At 47.9% G+C, this 12,643-nt stretch overlaps 7 protein-coding genes, 1 long non-coding RNA gene and 1 other non-coding gene across 9 annotated transcripts; 2 read left to right on the plus strand and 7 right to left on the minus strand.

Annotated features, from left to right (window-relative positions):
• The first annotated feature begins 24 nt into the window (after nt 1–24).
• Nucleotides 25–1,184, plus strand: LOC9643222 (uncharacterized protein At4g18257). The gene is made up of 3 exons (XM_002962573.2): nt 25–288; nt 527–820; nt 890–1,184. Exons 1-3 carry the CDS (start codon nt 47–49, stop codon nt 1,083–1,085), a joined length of 732 nt encoding a protein of 243 aa, XP_002962619.1. The 5' UTR covers nt 25–46; the 3' UTR covers nt 1,086–1,184.
• Nucleotides 1,185–2,726: 1,542 nt separating this feature from the next.
• Nucleotides 2,727–3,208, minus strand: LOC9661344 (small ubiquitin-related modifier 1). Its single transcript, XM_002962966.2, has 3 exons — nt 3,118–3,208; nt 2,894–3,043; nt 2,727–2,841 (listed from the first exon to the last, which is right to left on the minus strand). Exons 1-3 carry the CDS (start codon nt 3,196–3,198, stop codon nt 2,773–2,775), a joined length of 300 nt encoding a protein of 99 aa, XP_002963012.1. The 5' UTR covers nt 3,199–3,208; the 3' UTR covers nt 2,727–2,772.
• On the minus strand, nt 3,206–4,391 carry LOC112341879. The gene is made up of 3 exons (XM_024662820.1): nt 4,196–4,391; nt 3,470–4,121; nt 3,206–3,418 (listed from the first exon to the last, which is right to left on the minus strand). Exons 1-3 carry the CDS (start codon nt 4,379–4,381, stop codon nt 3,261–3,263), a joined length of 996 nt encoding a protein of 331 aa, XP_024518588.1. The 5' UTR covers nt 4,382–4,391; the 3' UTR covers nt 3,206–3,260.
• Nucleotides 4,392–4,476: 85 nt separating this feature from the next.
• Nucleotides 4,477–5,580, minus strand: LOC9643223 (actin-depolymerizing factor). Its single transcript, XM_002962967.2, has 3 exons — nt 5,411–5,580; nt 5,085–5,350; nt 4,477–4,656 (listed from the first exon to the last, which is right to left on the minus strand). Exons 1-3 carry the CDS (start codon nt 5,444–5,446, stop codon nt 4,506–4,508), a joined length of 453 nt encoding a protein of 150 aa, XP_002963013.2. The 5' UTR covers nt 5,447–5,580; the 3' UTR covers nt 4,477–4,505.
• A 348-nt stretch (nt 5,581–5,928) lies between these two features.
• LOC9643224 (E3 ubiquitin-protein ligase ARIH2) lies at nt 5,929–7,084 on the minus strand. Its single transcript, XM_002962968.2, has 2 exons — nt 6,069–7,084; nt 5,929–6,007 (listed from the first exon to the last, which is right to left on the minus strand). Exons 1-2 carry the CDS (start codon nt 7,082–7,084, stop codon nt 5,929–5,931), a joined length of 1,095 nt encoding a protein of 364 aa, XP_002963014.2.
• Nucleotides 7,085–7,198: 114 nt separating this feature from the next.
• TRNAY-GUA lies at nt 7,199–7,281 on the minus strand. Its single transcript is given in 2 exon segments — nt 7,199–7,234; nt 7,245–7,281. It is a non-coding gene; the product is annotated as a tRNA-Tyr (tRNA).
• A 1-nt stretch (nt 7,282) lies between these two features.
• Nucleotides 7,283–10,107, minus strand: LOC9643225 (dihydroxy-acid dehydratase, chloroplastic). Its single transcript, XM_002962969.2, has 14 exons — nt 9,551–10,107; nt 9,382–9,453; nt 9,274–9,321; nt 9,023–9,177; nt 8,762–8,956; nt 8,598–8,709; nt 8,477–8,546; nt 8,337–8,395; nt 8,167–8,290; nt 8,038–8,108; nt 7,871–7,972; nt 7,732–7,812; nt 7,511–7,669; nt 7,283–7,446 (listed from the first exon to the last, which is right to left on the minus strand). The coding sequence occupies exons 1-14, from the start codon at nt 10,076–10,078 to the stop codon at nt 7,396–7,398; spliced, it is 1,827 nt and encodes a 608-aa protein (XP_002963015.1). The 5' UTR covers nt 10,079–10,107; the 3' UTR covers nt 7,283–7,395.
• A 524-nt stretch (nt 10,108–10,631) lies between these two features.
• LOC9643226 (transcription factor MYB106) lies at nt 10,632–11,416 on the plus strand. The gene is made up of 3 exons (XM_024662853.1): nt 10,632–10,772; nt 10,828–10,957; nt 11,010–11,416. Exons 1-3 carry the CDS (start codon nt 10,640–10,642, stop codon nt 11,332–11,334), a joined length of 588 nt encoding a protein of 195 aa, XP_024518621.1. The 5' UTR covers nt 10,632–10,639; the 3' UTR covers nt 11,335–11,416.
• Nucleotides 11,417–11,731: 315 nt separating this feature from the next.
• Nucleotides 11,732–12,207, minus strand: LOC112341914. The gene is made up of 3 exons (XR_002990745.1): nt 12,133–12,207; nt 12,022–12,066; nt 11,732–11,967 (listed from the first exon to the last, which is right to left on the minus strand). It is a non-coding gene; the product is annotated as an uncharacterized LOC112341914 (long non-coding RNA).
• Between the last annotated feature and the right edge of the window lie 436 nt (nt 12,208–12,643).

The raw sequence follows: 12,643 nt of genomic DNA on the forward strand, positions 1-12,643 counted from the left end.
TTTAGGGTTCTTCCGGAGATTAGGGTTTAGCTAGGCGCGAACGACCATGGAGGCGCGGAGGGAGCGGCGTGTGGAATCGCTGGGATGGCTCACCGAGTCGTCGGTGATGCCCAAGAAGCAGAAGGTGATCGAGGGCGTGGGGGCGGGCTCCATTGTGGAGCTCCGGGCGCAGCTCTATCAAACCCAGGAAGCAGTCAAGCAGGGCGATTCTACCGTGCTTGTTCGCTCCCGGAAGAAGAGTGATCTCTTCAGCAAGAAGAATCCTGGCGTGGATGATCGCGAGACGAGGTACATTTTTTTTTCTTCCCTGTTTGTAGTTCCTAGTTCACGATTAAAGTTTCCAAAAACTTCTTTAATGCGTAGCTCTTAGCTCCTAGCGTTTAAATTCTTCCTTTTCAATCTTGTCTCCTCGATTTCTCCATGGATGTCCTTTCATGTCTGAGTTTGTTCTCCAGTTCTTGTGACTTCTTCTTTCTCATTTCATACTCGATACTTTCATAACACTCGTATAGTTTTTTATTTCCAGGGACAAGCTCATCTTCAAACAGGAGAGAGATGGCACCGCGAGCTATGAAGCGCTCGAGAAGAAAGCTCAATTGTATGACAAGCTGGTAAGGGGAGAGCTCCCCGACGAGGAAGAAAAGGAGAAGTACAGTGTGGACTTCCTCCGCAAGGGATTCCTGGAAGACGAGAAGGAAGAGATGGAACGTAACAGGAGGGGCGAGACTTCAGCCGACGACGACGAGCCCGAGAGCCTGTCCGACATGAACTTCTTGCCGGGGAAGCCAACTTACGGTCCCAACCACAAGGAACTAGTGAGGTAAGAGCACAAGTTCTTCGTGATCCAGAACTAAAAAAAAATCTCTTTTTTGTTTGCCTTTCGCTACAGGGAAGTGAATCGAGAAACGGTGGAAGCGCGGGAGAAAGCTGCGGAGCTCAAGCAACGAAGGCAGAGCATTGCAGAGAAACAAAGGGCGAGGCTCAGAAAGGCGTTTGTCAAGAAGGAACTCGAGAAGCACAAGTCCAGTGCTGCGAATTCTCACGCCCCACCAGCAGAGCCTCTTCAACAAGAGCAACAAGCGTGAATTCTCGGGAGGCTGAATTCTCCCAGTTGCCATCAGATGATTAGTAAAAGCCTTAAATTCCTAAACTTAATAACAACGATTACAAAGGTGCTGAATCCAGGAAGCTTGCAATCCCAGAAGTGGGCTCCTATACCTCCACCGAGCACAAGATGTTTCACTACATGGGCCGCAAGGTAACGCTGGATGTCATCGAATTCATCTTGGACTCCGATGATCATACGTGGGAGCTGAAAAGCGTTTTCAAGGTTTTGGGAGCGCTTGAGCGGAAGGTTTACGTTGTGTTTGATTTTGGGCACAAGCTCAGCTCTGAAAACACAGGCTGCGAAGCTGAGAGAAAAGCCAGGCTATCTGAAGGCGTTTGCTCTTGGCCTTATTGCCGAACGGACAGAGCTGGCGACTATGAAGCTCAGATCGGAGGAAGTGGCCCGCTGGGTGAATGCTAATCGCTATCGACACCAACTTCTCTCGCAGAGGTTGGAATGCTGAAGAGGCGACGATTCTCGCAATGAAGTTCCTGGAGCCCAGAGTAGAGTTCCTAGACCATGCGATAGATGTCAAGCCGGAGAAGGTTGTGCGGTTCCGGGAAGATTTTCGAAGAAGTTACCCGCCGGTTGCAAGGAGTGGCACCGATCAAGCTTACGCATATGGGAGCGGATGTATATTATGTGTCGCGGGACTGGATTATCCATCTTCCTGCGGGAATTCTTGGGATCTTCCTCTTCGCAGTGCTCCTCTCCGACGGAACACGAGTCGCAGATCCAAACATCGACCTTCCCCGCGTCCCCAAGCGTGATGCACTTTTCGTGGTCCGAGGAGTGGCAAAAGTCGCGCTTTGCTCGTGCCTGTGCCACAAGCCGAGCAGCAGTCTGATCTGGGTAACCCCTTCAGGTCGATCACCTCGAGACTCTCGTGAACGTCTGCAAAGCTCATGACGAGCTGAAGAGGCGATTCTGATGTTTCCGCATGTCCTCATCTTGTCCGTGTGTGTTATCCAGCACCGTAGCGTCTTCCTCGTTTCCTCCCCCTTGAAGAGCTCATTCGCAACTTCTAAAGTGCGACGATGGTGCTTCATGGCCTTGGTAGCGTCCATGATAGAACTTATAGTATACAACTAACAAACTTCTTTGTACGCGTGGCTGTTCAACACTGACAAGTTCTCTACATATATGTTGGTGCCACCATGAAGAACGAATAAACATCTTGAACACTTTCAATGTAACTGTGCTTTTTCGATTCGCTTCTGCCTCTCTCTGCTTCGCTTCCGTAATATGTCTGAGAACATATCGCGAGGCACGTCCATGGACACCATTACCATAGGAATTCGGACTTTCAATGTTGCTGTGCGAGATGAGGCTTGTCACGCACTGTCGAAATGTATATGTTGATCTGATTGGGATGAAAACGAAAAGATGGCACTTCGACATGAACTTCTTGCCAGCAACCACAAGGAGCGAGTGAGGTAAGACCACAAGTTCTTCATGATTCAGAACTTAAAAGAAGTAAACCGAACGGCCGAGGCGTTTGTCAAGAAGGAACCCGAGCAAAAATGCAGTGCTGGAAATCCTCACGGCCCTCCTGCGGAGCCTCTTCAATCCACCTAAAAAAGGCCCGTCTTCTTGACTATCAAAAAGAGGGATTGAGTCACGAGGCAATCATATTTCAAGAGATTCTGTAATAGGTGCAGAAACTATAACAACGGCATTCCTCCAGTCTGGTGAAGCATGGCATCTATTTCATCGCCATCTTCCATTTCCAACTACAAAGAACAATCAAGAAAAAAAAAAGAAAAGGAAAAGAAGAAACGCTACCTCCTCTGGTGTTTGATCCTCACGGAGCCTTTTGCCATCTAGAAGAAACGCTATCGAGTCCGGTGCCACCGACATTCGCTCGCAATAGGCCTTCATAAGCTTCGCCAACCGCGTGTTACGCCTGATCGAGAAGCAAATCTCGTTTCCATCCTACAAGATCATCAAACAAGCAAGAGAAACCAAGAGATCCAACCCCTGCCAGTGAAATCAATGGCTTCTTTTACCTGGCTCTTCACTTTGAGATTCATGTGATCGCCAGGCTTTTTCTCTGGCTTCACGTCCGGCGTCTCGCTCGAGCCCTCCATTAGAGAGAAAAAAAACCCTGATTTTCTTTCTTTTTATTTACATACAAGAAGGAAAAGTATAACTACGATGCCGTTGATTCTTTGTTAGATTTCTCTGCTTTGAATGCCTGATCGCTCTTCTCAAAGATAGTTGCGCGGCGATTGTAATCCTCGGGGGATTTGCTGTTATCCTTTTTCATCACGATCTCTTCCAAGTATCCCAATCGATCAGCAATCTTGGCTGGAACAACCGAAGGCACAAATTCGATCTTTGGTCAAGAAAAACGCTTACCTGGATCTTTTGTTTTCGATCCCTCGTCGCATTTTGATTCGCTATTCCCCAAAGTTTTCTTGGGTTTCTCCTGCTCGTCTGGAATCGCCGTGGCCCAGACTCTCCAGTCTCGTCCGGAGGAACCGGGAAGAAAAGCACTGGCATTCTCTCCGCCGGGGGAAGAATCCGGGGTCTCTGGAGTGCTAAAAACTGGATTTTTACCTCCGTCTGGAAGAGTTTCCTGGAGCAAGTTCTTCAGATTCTCCCCGACTGCCTCCGAGTTCCCTGTAATCGACTCTGCTGCGGCCTGGACTCCACTCCCGCTCGCCGCGAGCTTGTCATTCAAGAGATACTGCTGCTCGATATCGTCCAGATCTTTCTCCTGCCTGGAATCGAATGCCTCGGACCCAACCTTTCCAGACTCTTCCTCGTTGTTTTTATGGTCGGTGCCAGTGAAAGTTTCGAGCACTTCGCTCGCATCACTTCCCCCAGTGAATTCCAAACTCCCGCGAGAAATCCACACTGGACTCTTCTCTTCCCCCTCCGTCTCCACCGATTCATGATTCTTTCCCTCCGCTACACTGCCTCGGACGTCGATTCCACCTCCATCTTCCATACTGTCTCGAGAAGCCAGCGCGTCCGCGTCGTCCAAAGCAGTGCTCTCGCTTTGATTCTACCCAAAGAACAAAGAAATAGAAGAAATGAGAATTCTCCAAGCTCGATCAATCGATCGATCGATCGACGTACCTTGCTATTCGCCCTGACGCAACTCGTTCCGGCACGCGTCCAAAGCGATGGCGCCACAAGTCGCGAGCAGCAGCGCCCACAGAAAACCCTCTTGGATCCTAGCCGCGATCCACTCGATCCAATCCCCGATCCACTCGATCCAATCCCGAATGCGCTCGCAGCAGCACTAGCATTGATCATCGCCATTGTCAGTTGCCCTAAGAAGCTCGATTGGAGCCCTAAAAAACCAGAGGCGCGAAAGTGAGCCTACACGTGGCGATACGTGGCAGCACCACATTAGGTTGAGTGGATAGATTGGATTTGTGTTTAATTAATTGGCTCTATCTCTAATGACTTCTATGTCCATTTCGGTTGGATCGGTTGCTTGAACTTCATAGTGGATTCCATCGAGTTCTCGCCGGATCCTGTCCTTGGAGCTCGCGTAGATCATCTTGTTCTTCACCCTGGAAAGATCTGGGGACCTGAGAAAAAGAAAGATCGCATATAAAGATTCTAAGAGAGAGCTTGAGAAAAGTTTGAGAAAATGCTAGCGAGCGAGGAAGAGATTGAAAGAACTGCGAGGAACTGTCTGACCCAGATCGAAACGAGCAATGGAGCTAAGATCCATCTAGAAGCTCTAGAATCGATCCTTCAAGTTTTAGCTATAGCTAGAGAGAACTTCTAGCGTGAGAGAATTGCGAGAAAGACTGCCTGACCCAAACGAACAATGAAGCTAAGATCCATCTATAAAGCTCTAGAATCTATCCTCCAAGTTCTAGCTGAGAGCTTGAGAAAAGTTTGAGAAAATGCTAGCGAGGAAGAGATTGAAAAGAACTGCGAGCAAAGACTATCTGAGAGAGATATCACTCTATCGAGCACGCTATCAAAGAGGAAAGGAATGGAGACATACCATGCAATGAAAAAAATCTTGCTCTTTTGGCACAAATCCTCCGTCACGAAATCGAAATCGAAGACCGCGTACCGGCAATCGCTCTCTGGCAAGCACGCTGCGAAATCATCGTAGCTCTCGGCAGGAGCGCCCGTCTTCTCCACCACGACCTCGTTGGTGGCGTCGTCGATCTTGAAGATGAGGTAGCGGTACGCCTTCTTCCTCTGGAGCTCCAGGAATTTGTTCTTGCACTCGCCACTCACGGCCATTCCAGAGCCTGCATTTCCCTTCAAGAACACGAAATCCAGCTAAGCAAACCCCGATATTTCGCGAGATCCACACCATACCAGGCCAGCGCTGAGCGATCGCCTCCAAGAAGCCATAGGATTCACCTCAAAATCTCTGCAACAAAAGAGAAGAAATGCTGGAGATCCCTCCAGACCTAGCTGCGATGATCTTATTCCGGGACGCCGGCCCCGAAATTCGACGCGCTTCGCGAAAGTGTTGGCATCGACTAGCTAAAGCGATCGAATATTCGTACTGATTAAAGTGATCAAAACTTTTCCCTTTTACTTTACTCGCTAATCGAATATTCTTATTATAAAGATTTGAACCCAGCACCTTTCTCTTACTTAACCAGATGAGCTATGAGATAAAAATTACTTTTACAGGAATCAATTAATTGCACTTTAAATTTCTTTTAATATGTTATTATAACGTATTCATACTGGTTAATCTACCTAAAACCATTCCACATTACTTTAGTAATATACTACACTAAGACACTTTTTTAAATTTCCTTTAATCCATCATTGTAATACTGAGATTGGATTTAATGATGGATTAAAGGAAATCTGAACTGCACTTAATTGAAAGCTCTTACGCAAGAATGGTTTGCACGAATCCATTTCTTTCCGCACATGTAGCAAAACTCATAGTCGCATCTGCAAGAAAGTTTTTTTAAAAAGGCTCCAAATTTAAAGAGAAAAAGAAAAATTCACATACTTGCATTTAATGTGTTCGCATCCACCGTCACGCTCGATAATCCGCCCACACCTCTCACACTGTGCCCACTGCTTTCTCTTTGCCAGCGTGTGCAGCAGCGCGCCCTCCACGTCACGCAGATGGGCAGGAAGCGCCTGAAACGTGTCGCACGACATGTCCACGTGCCATGCCACGTTGCACCGCAAGCACATCTTATTCTCGCATCTGGAACACGTCACACAGGCCCGAGCAGGCGCGGATGCCGAGCTGAAAGATGACGTGGACTCGGACACCTCCAGCTCCCGCCTGTCCATCATCTCGGAGCAGTCCTTGTACGGACAGTACACTTTATACTCCGCCGGGATGCTCAAGTCCTTGACGCGCTTGGCTAGCATTTCCAAGGTCTTCTCGGACAGCAAACGCCCACACTCTTCGTCGCTGAAACTCACCGCGCAGTTCACCGCGGGGCACCGGATATTCACCTCACCCTGCGTCACTTTCACCGCGGCGTGCCGCTCCACGCAGTGGACGCAGAACCGGTGGTCACACCCCGACACCGTGACCATCTCGCTGGAAAACCGGTTCTCGGCGCAGATGGTACACACCTCGGTGACGTCCGCGGCCGGCACGGGCAGCATATGCTCTCCCACGGGTGGCGCATATTCCCCGCCGTACCGTGCGTCCAGGTCGTCAAACTCCACCAGCGGCTCGTCCGCGCGCCGGTAGTCCGTGTCCCCCAACACGTTCCAGTGCCGGTGGAGATCCTCCGCGAGCCGTCGGTCGTGGTCCAGCTGGCGCAATCGACGGCTCTCCCTGCGCTGCTCCAGCTCCGCCAGCCGCCGGTCGGCCTCCTCCTGCTGCCACTTGATGACGTCGGCCAAGTATACGCGAAGAACAGCGGCGACGTCGGAATCTAACGATTCCATCCTTGATTCCATGCTGGATGCTGCGTGATCGTCTCCCCCAAATCCCTGCTGCTGCGAGACTTGGATCGCTTCCATCATCTGCAAGCCAAAAGCGAGAATGTCATCCGCCATTGCAATGGGGAGAGAAGAATGAGGAGAACTTTAAAAGATAGCCCTGGACCCAAAGAAGAACGAGAATCTCCAAAAAATAAATCCAAAAAAACGAGATTAAAACAAAAAGGAGTTTCCGACCTGCCGGAATCGAACCAGCGACCTAAGGATGTCTGGATCACTACAGTCCTCCGCTCTACCAACTGAGCTAAGGTCGGATTGCTGAACAAAACCAGTTTTTTTTCCATCTCCAGGTTTAGTCTTACCAATTTTAGCAAAACTTTACCACTGCGTTAAAACTTCTCTACAAAACTTGGTCTCACAGAAAATTTCTATTCATCGGTCACGCAGCCTTCGGAGGCGGACTTCACATTCTTGATGTACTGCAAAGAAATCAAATCCACATTCGTGAAAACTTTGACAGCTTTTTATTTGCTTTGTTCTTACCTTGTATAGCGTTCCACGAGTTGCCTTGAGAGGTGGCGCTGTCCACGCTTTCTTTCGTGCCGCTAGCTCGTCCTCGGCCACGCCGAGATCAATCAGTCGCTTCTCAATGTCAAGAGTGATTCTATCTCCATCTCGGACTAAGGCGATTGGACCCCCAACCTGGAAATCACACAACATGAATTTAACAAATAGAGACGAAATGAGCTCGTTTGTGTGAGTACCTGGGCTTCTGGACAAATGTGTCCAACGACAAAACCATGAGAACCTCCTGAAAATCTCCCATCCGTGAGGAGAGCTACTTCCTGGAAAGAAAGGGAGTGAGGTTATCATGGCAAAACATAGAAAACGAACTTTACACACCTTCCCCAAGCCAGCACCCATGATCGCACTTGTAGGAGTTAGCATCTCAGGCATTCCCGGACCACCTTTGGGACCTTCTCCCCTGATAACAATCACGGCGCCCTGAGTATTTCACCGATCACCAGTGATTATCATATCTTGCTTTGGACAGAGAGAAAAAAGTATACCTTGAAGCTTTGAGGATTCTCAGATAGCGCTGAAAGCATAGCTTCTTCGCCTTCGAAAACCCGAGCAGGACCTGGCAAGCAAAAATCTCGTAATTAGTAAAAAGAACAAACAACAAAATGCATTTCCACCTGAAAAGTAAAGACCCTCTTTCCCAGTGATTTTTGCAACGGAGCCCTCGGGAGCAAGGTTTCCATACAAGATCTGTATGTGGCCAGTCGACTTGATAGGCCGATCCAGTGGATGTATGACATCCTGTGAAATATTGTGTCAAGGAAACACAAGGCTGAATTTAAGTTACCTGTCCCTCGCTCAAGGGCGGGCAGATGGATATATTTTCCGACAAGGTTTTGCCAGTCACTGGACATACCAGAAAAGAGAGAGAGAGAAACAAAAAAAAAACGTTACTTCGCGCAAGATGACTCCATTTCTTGAAGTTACCAGTGATGCAGTCGCCATTGAGGTAGCCCTCCTCAAGCAGATACTTTAAAACGCCAGGCGTTCCACCGATCTGTGACATCGCAATATATTGTGAGTCACCACAAAACTGGGAATTACAGACCTTATGCAAGTCCTCCATTACATACTTCCCGCTGGGTTTAAGATCAGCGATAAACGGAACTTTGTCACTAACTTTCTGAAAGTCGTCCAAGGTCAGTGGTACGTTTACTGACCTGCGTAACTAGCGAAACTCAATAACAACCAGAAAGATCAGATTTTCACTACCTCGCAATTGCGATCAGGTGTAGCACGGCATTTGTCGATCCTCCCAGCGCCATTACGACGACCATGGCATTGTGAAGCGACTCTTTCGTGATTATGTCTTTCGGTTTCAAGTCCATCTTCAGCAGCTCCAGCAAGTGTTTTCCCACCAGTCGGCATTCTTGTAGCTTCAGAGGGTCTTCAGCTGGAATGGAAGAACTGCATTTACAAAAGAAAAGACAAATAAATAATATCGGAAAACACGTAAAAGACTAAGAGAGAGACCTGTAAGGAAGGGACATGCCTAAGGCTTCAATGGCGCTGGCCATGGTATTTGCCGTGTACATTCCACCACAAGCTCCAGCACCTGGACATGAATGTTGCAAAACTTTCAGTCGCTGCTCGTCAGAAATGTGACCACCAACATATTCTCCGTAGCTCTGTACGTTAAGAAAAATAAACCGAGAAGACAATGAAAACACAGCATAGGCTTCGTTTACGCGACCACCATGAGAAAAACAAAGAACCAGAAATACCTGGAAAGCTGACACTATATCGTACGTATGCCCGTTCACGATTCCTGGCTGAACCAACACTTTCAGCAAGCACGAACAAAAGAAACCAAAAACAAAGAGAAAACTTACTTTGATAGTTCCTCCGTAAACCATAATACTTGGTCGATTCAGCCTTCCCATTGCAATGAGAGTTCCTGGCATCTAAAAGCACAAAGAAAGAATGAGAAAACAAAAAAGAAACAAGAAAGACAAAGGAGAGCATAGAGAAGTTTTCGAAAGAGCTTGCTCGATCACCTACATTCTTATCGCAGCCTGGAATGGAGACATTTGCATCGTACCACTGTCCACCCATGACGGTCTCGATGCTATCAGCTATCAAATCCCGCGACTGCAAGCTATAGCACATCCCCTCGGTGCCCATCGAGATGGCATCGCTCACTCCCACGGTGTTGAAACGAAATCCCACCATGCCAGCCTCACGCACGCCCTCCTTGACAGCCTCGGAGAGCTTGAGCAAATGCATATTGCAAGTATTGCCCTCGTACCACACCGAGGAGATCCCGACCTGCGCCTTGGACATGTCCTCGTCGCGCAGCCCCACGCCATAGAGCACGGCCTGCGACGCGCCCTGGGATTTGGGCTGCGTCACGCGGCTGCTGTAGCGATTCAACACGATCGCGTGCTCGCCGGCGCCCTGCTGCCGCGATGGAGCGGCGATTTCTGTGGGGGAGGAGCTCACCGATGCCCTGGCGATGGAGGACGGCGCCGCATTCTTGCGAGGGATTGGCCGCGCCGGGCCGAGAGCGCTCCCCAGTAGCTGTGCCATTTTCTCCCCAGGATTTAGGGTTTTGGACCCTTTAGGGTTTATCTCTCGTAACCCTTTAAGAAATAATATATAGTTATAGTCATTAGTAATTAATTATACGTATAATAATTACAGTTATTATTAGTTAATTAAAATTATATTTAAATTTATATCATGACAACTGTGTATGAATGACATGATCGATCAAAACGTCCAGCTCCAGGTAATTCTTTCCTCCTACTTTCTTTTCAAAAGAAAAAGGTGGCGAACATTCCAAACTTTCTCCATGTCCTTCGTACTTGGGTACTGTATGGTCGGCAACTGCATTGACTAAGTTTTTCCATATTGATATACGGCAGCGATGACGTGGTCTTCTGGAACGCGTCTAACAGACAAGACAAGCTTTTGAAAGCCGCGACGATCTATAACTCTAAAGCGATGAATCCAAAAGAAACCTTTTGACCAAAGGGAGAAGTCTAGCAATCTAGCTCACACTGCAGGCTTCTTACACTGGAAAGTATACAGATAAATAGACAATCACGACGTGTATAGGACGCTCTCTTTACTTCTCCTTGCTTTGCAATGAGGAGGCCTCCTCGCCGGAACAAAGAGGGACTCACGAAAGGCCCCTGGCAGCCCGAGGAAGACGAGAAGCTCGTCGCTTACATTCGGAAACACGGTCACGAGAATTGGAGAGCGCTACCGGAGAAAGCAGGTGAATCGATTTCTCACATCTTCGTCTCATAGTTTCTCTTGGATCCTGCGAGCAGGACTTAATCGCTGCGGCAAGAGTTGCAGGCTGCGATGGACGAATTATCTCCGGCCGGATATAAAACGAGGCGGGATCACAGCCCAAGAAGAGGTTCTCATCATCTGGCTGCATTCAATCCTGGGAAACCGGTAAGAGTTTGTAGAGTTTTACCTCTAAGCTCTTGCGTTTCTCACTTTTCAGGTGGTCCGTGATCGCATCGCACATTCCTGGACGAACTGACAACGAGATTAAAAACCACTGGAACACACACCTCAAGAAGCAATTGTTACAGATGGGGATTGATCCATTGACTCACAGATCCTGTGGTTCTGTTCTTCCTGATGGCAGCTATTTCCACCTCGACGCTCGCTTCAATCCTGAGGATTTATCAGGTTACCAGGTGCGTCACCTTTCAGCAATGGATGGATCTTTCTCATCGTCCGAGAGAGGAGGTACTAAACGAATGTTGGAAACGATGGAATCCAGCGAGTTTTGGACGACCATTTTAAAGGCTGTTGGAATGTGACACTGTATTCTCGGAATGATCTGACCTTCTGGAGAAGAAATAAGAAGCGTCAGTAATCATACGAATAAAACTCGCTTACCATCGTGCTACTTCCAGTTGAGAACAAATGCATACCCTCCAAGCTTTACCACTGTAATCTCTCCGGGCTAGATCTTGTAAGAAACGTCTCAAGCGGTTCTCAGCACGGATACATTTCGTTGATTGATGCTCCCACAGCGGATCCTTCATTGGAAGCTTGTCTCTCATGGAAATCCTTTCCTTGAGACCTGAAACACGAAAGAAACGTATTTAGACTTTATCACAAAGACAAACTCACCTCTCTGTCAAACATCTCGTATGGCAAACAATGGATGTCATTCTGAATGTTCAAGTTTCCGGACATGAGGCCATCAAACCATCTGTTTTATAGATTTCTTTTCCAACTAACTCATTCTAACCATAGTTCTTCCTCTCTCTCAACAATAGTGGCAACTACTACAGTAAGTTGGATAAGCTCATGGTGCATTCTTCCATCTAAGAAAAATCATACCAGGCTTTCAAAAAGGTGATGCGTACCTCCTTGTCTCTAATTCCTCCAATCCTGTTGATAGCGGGGTCTTCGCGTTGCAGACTGTGCAAAATATACTCCACCAGCTACATTTACATAAGAACATCTATCATCCATCGCAAGAAAGAACGAGCTCTCACCCAAGTAGTCGTAGAGTCTTTGCTTTCCAACTAAAATTCCATCTTCTGGAAGAAGGAACAAAACGACCATTTTTTTAGATAGATTGTGACGATCGAAGGGAGAAGAACTACCTGGAGCGTCTTTACAGAATCATGGCATTCGTCCGGTAAGCATCCCCATCTGCGAAACAAAGAACGAAAAAGAAAGGGAAAAACAGAAGAAAAAATGGAACGTCCGGTAAGCATCCCCATCTGCGAAACAAAGAACGAAAAAGAAAGGGAAAAACAGAAGAAAAAATGGAACCAAAGAAACAAAGAAACAAGGAAAAAAAATGGAAGGGAACAAAGACCAAGAAAAATCATCCGTTTTGGATGGCCATATCCAAAGACCCAATCATCCAGCGGCTTCTTTGGTGCCAATGGCGGCTTCACGGGAATCCCCGCCGGCTTCACGGGAATCTTCGGCCGCTTGAATCTCTCGAGCAGCGCGGCATACCTCCAATCCAATCCGTCAATGCGCTTCTCCAATCCAGTCGTGGATCGTCCTCCCCCACCCTAGCGCGGGAAAATCACTTGGAGATGTCTTTCAATCCAGCTTCTCACTGCCGCCTGTAAGAGAGAATTTTCAGGATTGGAGAGTTCG

This window comes from Selaginella moellendorffii, unplaced genomic scaffold (assembly GCF_000143415.4).
Source record: "Selaginella moellendorffii unplaced genomic scaffold, v1.0 SELMOscaffold_2, whole genome shotgun sequence".
Lineage (NCBI taxonomy): Eukaryota > Viridiplantae > Streptophyta > Lycopodiopsida > Selaginellales > Selaginellaceae > Selaginella > Selaginella moellendorffii.

Coding starts and splice junctions, on each gene's coding strand:
- LOC9643223 (XM_002962967.2), bottom strand. CDS start 5,446: ATGGCTTCTTGGAGGCGATCGCTCAGCGCTGGCCTG. Junction 5,351..5,410: donor GATCGCTCAGCGCTGGCCTG/GTATGGTGTGGA, acceptor GTGTTCTTGAAG/GGAAATGCAGGCTCTGGAAT. Junction 4,657..5,084: donor AAGATTTTTTTCATTGCATG/GTATGTCTCCAT, acceptor TCTTTTTCTCAG/GTCCCCAGATCTTTCCAGGG.
- LOC9643225 (XM_002962969.2), bottom strand. CDS start 10,078: ATGGCACAGCTACTGGGGAGCGCTCTCGGCCCGGCGCGGCCAATCCCT. Junction 7,670..7,731: donor ACATTTGTCCAGAAGCCCAG/GTACTCACACAA, acceptor TGTGATTTCCAG/GTTGGGGGTCCAATCGCCTT. Junction 7,447..7,510: donor CTCGTGGAACGCTATACAAG/GTAAGAACAAAG, acceptor ATTTCTTTGCAG/TACATCAAGAATGTGAAGTC.
- LOC9643222 (XM_002962573.2), top strand. CDS start 47: ATGGAGGCGCGGAGGGAGCGGCGTGTGGAATCGCTGGGATGGCTCACC. Junction 289..526: donor GTGGATGATCGCGAGACGAG/GTACATTTTTTT, acceptor TTTTATTTCCAG/GGACAAGCTCATCTTCAAAC. Junction 821..889: donor AACCACAAGGAACTAGTGAG/GTAAGAGCACAA, acceptor CTTTCGCTACAG/GGAAGTGAATCGAGAAACGG.
- LOC9661344 (XM_002962966.2), bottom strand. CDS start 3,198: ATGGAGGGCTCGAGCGAGACGCCGGACGTGAAGCCAGAGAAAAAGCCT. Junction 3,044..3,117: donor ATCTCAAAGTGAAGAGCCAG/GTAAAAGAAGCC, acceptor ATGATCTTGTAG/GATGGAAACGAGATTTGCTT. Junction 2,842..2,893: donor AGGATCAAACACCAGAGGAG/GTAGCGTTTCTT, acceptor TGTTCTTTGTAG/TTGGAAATGGAAGATGGCGA.
- LOC9643226 (XM_024662853.1), top strand. CDS start 10,640: ATGAGGAGGCCTCCTCGCCGGAACAAAGAGGGACTCACGAAAGGCCCC. Junction 10,773..10,827: donor AGCGCTACCGGAGAAAGCAG/GTGAATCGATTT, acceptor TCCTGCGAGCAG/GACTTAATCGCTGCGGCAAG. Junction 10,958..11,009: donor CATTCAATCCTGGGAAACCG/GTAAGAGTTTGT, acceptor CTCACTTTTCAG/GTGGTCCGTGATCGCATCGC.
- LOC112341879 (XM_024662820.1), bottom strand. CDS start 4,381: ATGGCGATGATCAATGCTAGTGCTGCTGCGAGCGCATTCGGGATTGGA. Junction 4,122..4,195: donor GCGTCAGGGCGAATAGCAAG/GTACGTCGATCG, acceptor TTCTTTGGGTAG/AATCAAAGCGAGAGCACTGC. Junction 3,419..3,469: donor ATCGAAAACAAAAGATCCAG/GTAAGCGTTTTT, acceptor CGGTTGTTCCAG/CCAAGATTGCTGATCGATTG.
- LOC9643224 (XM_002962968.2), bottom strand. CDS start 7,084: ATGGCGGATGACATTCTCGCTTTTGGCTTGCAGATGATGGAAGCGATC. Junction 6,008..6,068: donor TGCGAACACATTAAATGCAA/GTATGTGAATTT, acceptor ACTTTCTTGCAG/ATGCGACTATGAGTTTTGCT.